General features: G+C 37.2%; 1 protein-coding gene across 2 annotated transcripts in view; it reads right to left on the bottom strand.

Annotated features, from left to right (window-relative positions):
- Positions 1 to 279: 279 nt before the first annotated feature.
- Taf1 (TATA-box binding protein associated factor 1) overlaps positions 280 to 11967 on the bottom strand; it is a 107373-nt gene continuing 95685 nt past the window's right edge. Inside the window, exons 25-29 of one of the 2 annotated variants that reach the window (XM_083114837.1) lie at positions 8012 to 8154; positions 6668 to 6838; positions 3625 to 3766; positions 2089 to 2247; positions 280 to 594 (exon numbers count right to left, since the gene is read on the bottom strand). In XM_083114837.1, the coding sequence (XP_082970963.1) occupies positions 392 to 594; positions 2089 to 2247; positions 3625 to 3766; positions 6668 to 6838; positions 8012 to 8154 (818 nt within the window). In that variant the 3' untranslated portion in view covers positions 280 to 391. The remainder of the gene's footprint in view (positions 595 to 2088; positions 2248 to 3624; positions 3767 to 6667; positions 6839 to 8011; positions 8155 to 11967) is intronic. The other variant, XM_083114838.1, reaches the window with a different exon arrangement.

The raw sequence follows: 11967 nt of genomic DNA, 5'->3' as shown, positions 1-11967 counted from the left end.
GTTCGTTTTAACCCAATCTCTGGGTGATTGCCCCAACTGACTAGCTGGAGCAAGGAGCAGTGTGTTGCTTAATATTCGTGGCTCCATATCTTGGGAGTTACGAGAGGGTGGCACATTGCAAGAGGCATGGCCATACTAAAATCTTATTCAATGGCATGAGATGCACAACAATTCACATTATGTAGTTCTGTGTATAGTCTGGTAAAAAGGACTCTTGAATAATTTCAACATTTTTTTTTACAAACAATATTATTTTATTACTATTAATTAATTTATAAACAGCACATTGACTTCTTGTGTCAAATGTTATTTGTATTTACATTTGTACAAATATTTTGATTTCTCCATATTTTATATACAAAACATAAAAAAGATTCTCGTCACAAAAATTTTAAAACCACAATCCTCCACCTTCCTCGTCATCATCTTCTTCCTCTCGTTCATGTTTTAGCATCACACCGTCATCATCATCTGATTCACTGACTTCTAGATCATCCTGGATGACTTTGTGGGTTTGGTTAACTCTGTTATGCGGAAGTCCTTGCAAGAGGAAGTCCGAGGGGTCGTAATTTGGATCCACATCCATGCTCTCCTCTGAAATAAACACAATAAACAATTCAGCATATTGTTTCTTTCTTTCTTTTTTTTTTTTTTTTTTTTTTTTTTTTTTTTTTTTTTTACTTTGAAAATTTCAAGCATGTGCTACCTACCATATATGCATCAGGAAATTTCAAACTAATCCTACATTTAAAAACATTACTGTTTTTTTAGGATACTTCAATCGAGCATGGAAAACATACCATTATTCAACAGTCATGTCCATCTGTCTATCAGTCAACTAGCAGTATCTCAGAAACTACAACAGCTATCAGGGTTGATAAAAATCTGATGAGTTTTTAAATTTAAATAGTTTTCTTTTTAAATTAAAAAAAAAATGCTTAAAATTCCTTGTATGATTTTTGGCACCATACAGATTGATATGTCTTTTTTATATACAGGGTGTCTCATAAGTAATAGCACAAACTGACACAAGTGAAAGTACACGATAATAGAAGCAAAAAAGTCTCAGTAAACATGGGTCTGCAAACGAGCCGTTTTCGAGATAATCCCGAATGTGTGATTACAAGCCACCACTGACTTCATTGTTTGTAAACGTCGTCCTAGTTGGTAAAAATGCTAATGTGCGCGAATGTGTGGTTACAAGCCGTCACTGATTGCATTTTGTAAACACCAAGTGGTTCACTCCTTGCGCGGTCCGAGGTTTGCTCTTGTTTACAAAACGAAACATTTCCGAGAGGTGGCATTGTAATCAAACAGATGGAAGGATGACACTTTGAACACATCCTTTAACAGGTATGAGTGTACAGTAATTGTAACGTAGAACATACGTACTAGTAAAGTAGTTTCCTTGTTAAAGTAAGTAGAATGTTCAATAAAAGCAATGAGATCTCCTGATTTTTCATACTGTATTACTGGTATTTTACCAACTAGGACGACGTTTACAAACACTGAAGACAGTGACGGCTTGTACACACACATTATTAGCATTTTACCAACTAGGACGATGTTTACAAACAATGAAGTCAGTGGCGGCTTGTAATCACACAATTGTGATCATCTCGAAAACAGCTTGTTTGCAGATCCATGTTTACTGAGACTTTTTTGCATCTATTATCGTGTACTTTCACATGTGTCAGTTTGCACTATTACTTTTGAGACACCCTGTAGAAAGGCCTTTCCTAGTAAATGGTCCTGTACGATTGTTTTTTTTTATCTTGGGTTCATATGAATAGGTGCAATTCTCATTGACCGTACCAATTGGACAGAAAGTCAAAATTCATAAGTATTTCATCACTGGAGCCTCCCCGATGGAGGCACACTGCATAAATGGTTCAGATCACACTTTAAACTGTAGGCCCAGTCTCGATTAACCTACATGTGCTTAAAGCGTACCAAGAATTCAGAAGTCATTACTGGGGATGTCATTATTTGCAAAATTACATCAGTTTTTACATTTTGCATTTTTGCACATTGCAAAAATTCCACATGTGCAAACATAGTTCTCTGAAATGTAAGTGGATGAATTACCTTGTTCTTGCTGTGCAGAATTAGTGGATGGGTAATAAGCAAGATTTCCCAGCTGAACCATAGCTTCCGCAGCCTGCTGGCTGTCATCGTCCGGAACAGTATCCCCTGCATCAGACAACTGGCCTTCATCTCCTTCCTCCTCACTGGAAAACTGCAAATCTGCAAAGACGACACAAACATTGCACTATTTTAACCAGAATGTTTTTGTTTCTACCATCTCCGTAAAATAATTTTCAAATCCATGCTGTAGGATGCTCAAGACCAGTTTACAAGTTTACAAGAACAGTTATATGTATTATTTCTCTTATAGTCTACGGTTATTACAAGCATAAGAAAACAATTTTTCGTTGTGATGTTTCAGGAGAACACACGCTCCCTTCATCAGACATTTATTTTTAGTTTGACTAAAAAAATAATAATAATAAATAATGTCATGTGCATGGTAAGCAGCATTATTCTACGATGAAGAGATACAAATCCTAGTGCCCCTCCTAAACTTATACAACAAATTCCTGAACAATATGAAAAACTAGTGAACAGCATGTACATCAAATAGCAATATAAACAGCTCGTTTTTTGTAATAACCCACCAGAACTACTTATCGTATTGTACCCAAGGTATTGGGTAAAAAGTATAAAGTCTTAGCATAGCAGGAAGCAGAGAAAGGAATGCAGAGGCAAACGTTAGGTGAGTGACTTGGGAGACTGGTATGGAATGAGTGTTGGAATTGTCAGGGGGTGTGATCAGTTGGCGAGAATACAAGAGAGAGAGTAAGGGTTGCAGATTGTGAGAGAGGAGCAAAGTGGAGAACGATTATTGGACGATGGTGTGTGATTGAATCGATGTCTGACAGGGAGGTCAGACAAGTGCATTTGACAGGACAAGTACAGGAACAATCTTCCTCTATTTGTAAGGCAAGTAATATCCTTTTCTTAACCAATCCATATCAGTTCAGTCATGGAGAGTATAAAACCCATATCTAACCTAAGTTAATTTCTATCGACATTCCTTTAAATGTAACCTCTTGCATTTATCACATTTAGGCCAAGCGAGTGATAACCACCTGAAAGATGAATGATGAATAACTACACCACCCAATACAATCTAAAGGTTCTTGGTTCGATCCCAAATGCAGCATGGGAGTTGCGTTACGTTACTTTCTGGATACGAGATCAAATCAGCAGAGGCAACAATTTCGTATTAGTCCATCCTATGTGTAATGAAACTTTTACATCATTGTCACATGTAGAAACTATTTTAAAGTAACTACCGTTTACGTTACTGTGCCACCTACAGGCACACACAAAATGTACATTTTAATTTGCAAATTATAAGAAAAAATCGCAACTAAATAAATAATTACTAAATCAGAATGTGGTGGAATATTTTGAGTCATCTTACTCCTGAAAATCTTTGAAATAATTTAGTTTTTGGTTTCATAAGGTCTCAAAGACATGTATCTTCAATCGTATAACAAAACTACAAAGGAATGTGGACTACTAACACATTCCACAAAACAACTAAATATAGCTCACCTTCTTCCAAAACATCCTTCTTTCTGCTTTTCCCACCAGGTCCTGGTTCAGACTCTAAATCTCCTTCAACATCAACAAACTCGTAGTCATCCAAGTGAGATTTCCCACTCAGGAAGGAATGCTCAGGTGTACTTCTTAAGCTCTGAAACATTGATACAATAAACGTATGAAAAATGCTATAATAATAATTACTCACATAAAGCCTCACAACAAACTATCTTAATGTAAAAACTAAATCATTCAAAAATGCAAAAACCATAGCATCAATTACAACTGCAGACTGTGTGGAATATACAGGGCTATTGCAAATGATCTTCTCGATTTCAAAGTTTAACAACTCACGTTTATTTATTCACAATGACATGCATCTTACGTTAAATGAAAGAAAAACTCAAAAAGTATTTTTTACATACATACGTGTTACGTTCCACATCAAAGATGCTCAATATGAGTGCCTTTTGTAATTCGGCACACATCAATCCGATAGTCAAATTCTTGCCACACTCTTCCCAACATTTCACAGTCGATGCGTACTCAAAGTTCAGGTAAGTTGTTAGGTAGGGGTGGCTCATACACTTGGTTTTTAACATAACCCCACAAAAGAAAAAGTCGCACGGGTTATATCTGACGAAGGGGGGGGGGGGGGGCTAGGAAGCAGAACCTGTTTTTCACGACTAGCTCGTCTTATCCATTGATTTGGTAACCTTCTGTTGAGTTCCCTCCTGACATCCTGGTGCCACACTGTTGTCTGCTTCAAGTTCAATTCACACCCACTTTCTTTACATTGTCTGTACCACTTCCGAATTTAGTGCCCGCTTGGTGGATCTAACCCGAACTCAAGTCCTAAAACTTTGTTGGACACAAATAACTGACTGTTGTACATGAAACTCCAGGACATAAAATGCTCTCCTGTCTTCATTTCCAGCCATCTTGATTTACTGTTGCCCTAGCGGCGGAATGCGTAACTAAACTTCAGCTTTGCCAGACACTAAAACTTTTCTTTTAACATAAGTTACATGTCTACATGTCATTGTGAATAAATAAACGTGAGTTATTAAACTTTAAAACCGGGAAGATCATTTACAATAGCCCTGTATAATGTATTCTGATACTAATGCTGATGTATCAGTATCTGCAGATACCAGTTCAGTTGATAATTAACCCTACCCTACCTGAGGGGGGGGAGGGGGGGGCTGTCAGGCCCAACGCCTCTAGTATTTCGATTTTTCAAATCTGAAATTTCTTGTAAAAAATTGAAGATAAATTGCTTTTTCCTCTATGGTGTTTCCAAATATTTCTGTATTATCATTGTTCATAAAAACATAAATGTATTGCACATAGAAGGCAAAATTCACCTGCCTCCCTTTGAATGCATGTTATTCAAAACACTCATGCCAGTGAGTCTACAATTGCATAATTTAAATAAATTTAAATTTCATTTTCAAAATAGTGATTCAGTGGCACTTTGTCATGGAATGCCCTATAAATATCCGAACCACTTTAGATTGTTTCAATTGGCATTGGAATTGGTGATAATTAGAGGCACATATTTTTGGTAAATAAAAAAGCTAAATTTCGGTGCAAAAAAAGAGTCAATTTCATGTTCAAAAGCGGTAAATAAAATGAAATTTCGCTGTTATGGTGGTGAAAAAGCACCATATAAACATTTTGGTTTTAAAAAATGTGAATATAATCCAAAATTTGATTTAAAAATTGCACTATTACACAAAATAAACATATCTCCTCTAATAGCACATTAAATCATTACCAAGAGTATTAAGTTTATTCCTGTACAAAGCGTTCCATTTTTGCTTCTCAAATATTTACAGCAGAATTAATCAATTTTCCGAAACTGTAAATATCGTGTTTAAGAGTCTATTTCGCATTTTGCAGTTCATTTTGCATAATTTCGTGACAAAACAGGGTAGGAAAATGCACCTCACACCTTTCAGAAACATGAAAAATTAATATCACAATGTGTTATTTCACATTTCGTGTTTTCTTCAAAAACGAAATATGCATGCCTCTAGTGATAATTGATAAGAATATCGGCATCGGTATCAGGTCAAAATTATTATTTCCATCCTTGAGGAAGGACCTAGGTAGAGCTGAAAATTAAGACAACAACAAGATGTGTTTTGTGTGAAGAAAGTTCCATGTTTCCACAGTGCTCTTTTCAGGGTTGTGCCGAAGCCACGATGAATGAATATCGGCAGAAATTGACATATCGGGAATCAGCATCGGTAAATATCTGATATTTAAACCGGAACCGATAATACTAGAGTAATACCTTCTAATAAGTTTTATATTTTAATTTTGTAAGGTTAATTGAAAATTAGGTTAATGGATTTTCATCACTGGAGTTTTTAAGATAAAATTATTGTAAAAACTCATTCAGAGGATCAACTTATCTCAAAATCAGAAACAGAACAGTACATTGCTGAACTGACTATTCCACATGATCAGGATTCACTGTTGTATTAGAAATTTAAAAATGAGTACCCAAATCTGAAACAAGTGGCAAGAAAATACTTGGGCATACCTCCTGCGTCAGTATTCAGGTATTCAGTGAATGGGTATTCAGTGTTGATGGACACATTTTTGTGATAAGATAAGAAGTAGGTTACTTCCAGAAGTGCTTCCAAAACCCGTGAAGTTGAATCTACCAGCATTAAATTTCCAACATTAAGAACAAGAATTCAATTTGCATTTCAAAGAACTGCTTGTGTACTAATGTTAAATATCTGAGAATATATATGTATAATATGCAATTACAAATGTTTGTCATGCTTAAAATAAACATTCCATTTCTGTTGATTAATCTTATGCATCGGAATCAGTTAAATATCGGCATCGGTATCGGTTCCAAAAATCGGCAGCTTTGTCACATCCCCAGCACTTTTTTCTTGTGACCGATTCATTTCAAAGATCTACTGTGAAATTTTCTCCTTACAATACTTTTACTGGATCTATGCATCATGACGGTGTATGATGGTATCTAGTTATATTTTTTTTATCGTTATGTTGTTAACACTGGAATCACCTTATTAAAGAAATGGTGTGTTACCCCTGCAAGATGTTCCGTTTCAGCAATTGTGTAGTTCTCTTCCTCTGGACCAAGTGAAGTTCCCAGTGAATCAATCTCTGCCTGTTCTAGAGCCCTCTCCTGAGCCAGGCAAATGTTGCGCTCCAATTGAGTTAGATGCTCGTCATACTGCAAGTGGATAATAAGGGTGGTGAAAATAAAGCAAACACATTACCAACATCAGTATTTTTTTTTAAAAAAAAAATGCTATACGCACACAGCATGATACGCTCATGACATGATATGAACACAGCATGATTCGCACATGGCATGATATGAACACAGCATGATACGCACACAGCATGATTTGAGGAAACAGAGATTTAAACATATCATGATATGTCATACAAGTTCCTTCCCATTAACACAGCCAACACAATACAGGGTGTCCGGGATTCAGGTAAACAAAAAGAACATGATATAACTTTTGAACGAATTGGTAGAATTGTGCAAGCAAATACTCATTTGATAGGAAATATCTTCAAGATTTTATAGCCAACATGGCAACACTGCAACTGCCACGCTGCATGATGGGAAATTGCAAAATTAGGTATCGGGAGCATGCTTGCTTGCTTTGTTATTCATGATGTGGACCCCGCAGCGGAGTTGTTCTGCAGGAGTCCACGGAAGTTGGTAAGACAGACAAGTAGAGTACTAGGGATTCCTCGTTCAACAGTACACCATATTGTCCACAAACGTCTATGTTTGCATGCGCAAAAAGTGCAACTTCTTCAACACCTTAAGCCAGACGATCCACAGAAGAGAAGAGACTTCGCTGTGACAATGCTGACCCGGATTGAAGAAGATGAAAATTTTCTTGATAAGGTGTTTTTTAGTGATGTGTTCACCTTGTAACTTGTAACGTGAAAATCTTTTCATTCATAACATGGCTGCTTCAGAAATCCTTATCTTTTCATTTGTATACCTAACGATTTTGCGATTTCCCATCATGCAGCGTGCAGCGTGGCAGTTGCAGTGTTGCAATGTTGGCTATAAAATTATGAAGATATTTCCTATCGAATGAGTATTTGCACATTTCTATCAATTCGTTCGAAAGTCACAGCATGTTCTTTTTGTTTACCTGAAGCCCAGACACCTTGTATTATGATTGATTTGTTGTTTTAAGTCCACTTTATGCACAGGAAGGCTAATCGGGACTGGACCTACAGTTTAAAGTGGGATCAGAACCACTGTGCCATGTGCCTCCACCGGGAATCAAACCCGGAACCCCTTAATTACAAGGCGACGACGACACTGCATTATGACACTATAAATAATAAAATTTACAATAGGATGGCTTACCTCATGCAATGTACTTCTGCATACTCTCACCAGAATCTCTGCTTTTTTGGTATACGTAGACTCTCTTCCATTGTATATCTCACAGTTTCTAAGAATCCTTTCAATGTCAGCCAAAAATTCATTGCGTGAGTGGTATTTGTGTGCTGAAATCACAAAAAATAGAAAAATAAAAATTGACAACAGATCTTTAGAACGATTACTCAAGAAGCATGTACAAACTCATATTTATGGATAATGAACACAGCAGATGTAAAAGTTAAAACTATGCTTATAGTCCAGTCAAATTAGGAAAAAGAATGGAAAAAATTCCAACAGAGATAAAAATTGGTAGATATCACCAGTATGGTATTTCAAACAACATACTAAAAGTCCCCGACAATCCGAGTTGTGCTCTGGCCGCCATATTGGAAAATGGCGGATGAACGGCGACGTTTGATCATAATTGCTTGATTAACTAGAAATGGTGAAGGCTGAGCCAAAACTGTGTTCAGACATAAATTAAAGAAAATAAAATTTCCAATAACTGTAATAAGATAAATGTTTGTGATTTAACCAACCATTTCACTGTTAATAATATATGTAATTTCTTTACTGCCGGTTGTGGAACTTGGATGTAACGTATGTGATCATCGGAAAACAAACTGAATAACCTTTTCGGCAAGGCAACAATGGATATAACCCAATATTGTATTATTTGTGAACAAACGTTGAGTGAAGGTGACACTGTGGTTGTGATAAAAGGCTTAAATGCTATAAAGAGCAGCAGTGTACGTCGAAAAGATGGAATATTTGAGAAATTGGAAAATGAGACGAATGTGAGGTTACATATCAAGTGCCGTAAAGACTATACTCGTGAGAGTAGTATTACTGCTGCAAGTAATCGTTCACCACAAAATTCAATACTCCTTCGATCAGCAGTACATATATTTGACTTCAAACGTGATTGCTTGTTTTGCAGTGAAGTTTGTGATTTTCAAGCAGAAACGAAAAAGAATGTGAACAGACGAGTTAAAATATTTGAAGTTCGATCCTTAACATTCAAGGATCAAATCACTGAAGCTGCCATCAAGAGGAATGATGATTTGGGAAGGACAGTGCTTGATCGAATTCGTACCGTTATTGATCTAGTTGCAGTTGAGGCTAGGTATCACCATCCTTGTTTCACTAAATTTTACACATCCTCACCTACATCGGGAAAACGTGGTAGGCCTGAAGATGAGTGTATTTCTATAGCATTTCTGCAGTTATGTTGCTACCTTGATAATGATAACGACGAGTGTCAGTACTCGATGAATCAACTTATGACGAAGATGAAGGAATATCTTCCACAAGATACTGATGTCTCAGAAAAAACACTTAGGAAACGCCTATGTGATCACTATGGAGAAGACATGATAATAACAACACGTAAAGGGCAAACTGCTACAATATGTTTCCGTGATACAGGATATAAAATATTATCCAAAAGTTGGTACACACAGAAAGAAGAAGATCCAAAGAACGAAAGACTTAGAATTGTTAGAACTGCTGCCGCAATAATTCGGGAAGATATACGATCTGAAACATATGCCAAAGATATGTATCCAAATCCACATGAATGCTTGAAGACAGTTGATGATATGGTTCCAGAGACATTAAGGGTGTTTACAGAGGGTGTGATTATGAAACGAATAAAAGGAAATGAAGACTCCATCAAGAGGAAATGTGTGTGTATTGAGCATGCTATTATATCAGCAGTAAGACCACGGTCATTCAATTCAATGATTCAGATTGGACTTGCAGTTCATCTACATAGACATTTTGGTTCAAGAAATATTATTCATATGTTATCAAGCATGGGTTTATGTGCATCCTACAATGAAGCTGTATTGTATCTTAGTTCTGCAATGTTAAGTGATGAGGAAATTGTTGCTGACAAGGAATCATTCAATCAGTTTGTTTTTGATATTGCAGACATCAATGTTCGGACCTTGGACGGACTAGGAACTTTCCACAATATGGGGAGCATTATGTGCACTACTCCTGCAAGATCTGTTCATCCCAGAAAATAAATTGTTCGATTGAAGAAGCAACCACCAGAATGTTACCTTGCCAAATTTGGTAATGTTCCATTACGCACATACGTTGTGCCTGCTGTCCGTGGCCTGCAGAAAATCAAGATTAAAGAAATTGAATACACCAAACAGGTAGCACCATCAGTGCATGTTGCATCACTTCTTGATTTTGTATGGATGTGTGGAAATCACCTTACCTTGTCACCAAGTCCAAGTTGGAGTGGTTATATGGAGCTTGCCACTGAAGGTAGCAACGAATATCACATTTCTGAAATAAGTATATTACCATTTATAAAGCTGCTGCCGACAAGTCCAGATGCCATATACTCATCCCTTATGTTCGCAGTTGAAGAATGCATGAAACATGGTCAAAAGACATGTATTGTTACTTTCGACCAACCTCTATACCTGAAAGCCTCTGAAATTGTTGTGGCTTCTCATGACAACGGAGATCTGTCGTCAGTTGTCCTTCATCTAGGTGGATTCTACATGCTTATGTCGTACATGGGAGCGATAGGATACATGATGAAGGGAAGCAGATTGGAAGAAGCTTGGTCAGTAATATATGCTTCAAATTCTGTTGAAAAAATGATTTCTGGACATTCATACGCACGATCACTACGAGCACACTTTATCACACAGTTAGCATTATCAAGTGTTCTCTTTGAAAACATGAATATCACTGATAAGCACAATCATGACATACTCACCAGTTACTTATGACTTCGAATCCATCTACTGTTCATATAATAACCAACGAAACTGTTAATACATTGTCTGAGAAACTTCATGTACTCATGAACTCTAATGCGGAAACCAGTCGTACTTATAAGTTGTGGGTTCAGTATTTCAGACAAGTTCAGTTGATTCGTCATTTTATTCGAGCCGAAAGATCAGGTCAGTGGGAGTTACATATCGAGTGTGTGAAGGAAATGCTGCCACACTTCCATGCTGCTGGTCACCTTGCGTATGCACTGTCAGCACATCTCTACTTACAGCAGACGCTCAACTTACACACAAAGATGTCCCCAGAAGAGTACGAAAAGTTCACATCCAAAGGATTTTTCACTGTCAGAAGGTCAAACAAGTTTTGGTCTGGGGTATGGATCGATATGACCATCGAACAGGTCCTTATGCGTACTATGAAGACATCAGGTAGCCTCACCCATGGTCGTGGAGTGAGCGATGGTGTGCTGACGAAATGGGTTCAAGGAATGCCAGCAGCTACATACGTATCACACGCAATTGAAGAATTTTGCGGAAAATTTTATGTCTCTGGAGAGCAACATGTTGAACTAAGACCATCACGCCAGGAAAGAGACGATAAGGATGTTAAGAAGCTTGTGGCATGGTTTCAAGAACATCCACCCTTTAGAGAAACAGGCGAACTTGTGTCTATTGCTACTGGTATTGTTGGTGACGAAACAATAAATTGTGACACAGCAATTGATCTTGGAACAGATACAGCAATTGATCTTGGAACAGATGCCATGAAAGCAATGACAAACAGCAATTTTGCAGATGTAAAGTTAAAACGTACTAACAGAGTAAAACCTTTGTCTGCTGTTGTCTCTAGTATTAGGATGCATAATGAAATCATACCTGTGAACACGATGCACTTGTTTAGTCGCATTATGTGCTCAGTAGACACACAAGATCTACCAGCATGTTTTCAGTATGAGTTAGCGCCACAACCACTTTCCTTATTTGATGAGTCAACTGTGATGCGGAAATGTAAAAAATCAGTTTTATATGAAGTTCTGGAAAAACTTGTTCCATGTGAAATCACACTTCCGGAGGAAACATGCACATATGTTCTCGATGGTGGGCATATACTGCATCGAGTTGTTTGGCCCCGTCAAACAACTTATAATGACTTGTATGCTACCTACGCATCATACA

Source organism: Lepisma saccharinum, chromosome 29 (genome assembly GCF_977018435.1).
Source record: "Lepisma saccharinum chromosome 29, izLepSacc3.1, whole genome shotgun sequence".
In the NCBI taxonomy this organism is placed as follows: domain Eukaryota; kingdom Metazoa; phylum Arthropoda; class Insecta; order Zygentoma; family Lepismatidae; genus Lepisma; species Lepisma saccharinum.
The sequence above is the reverse complement of the archived record's forward strand: the minus strand, read 5'-3'. Positions and strand labels throughout refer to the sequence as shown.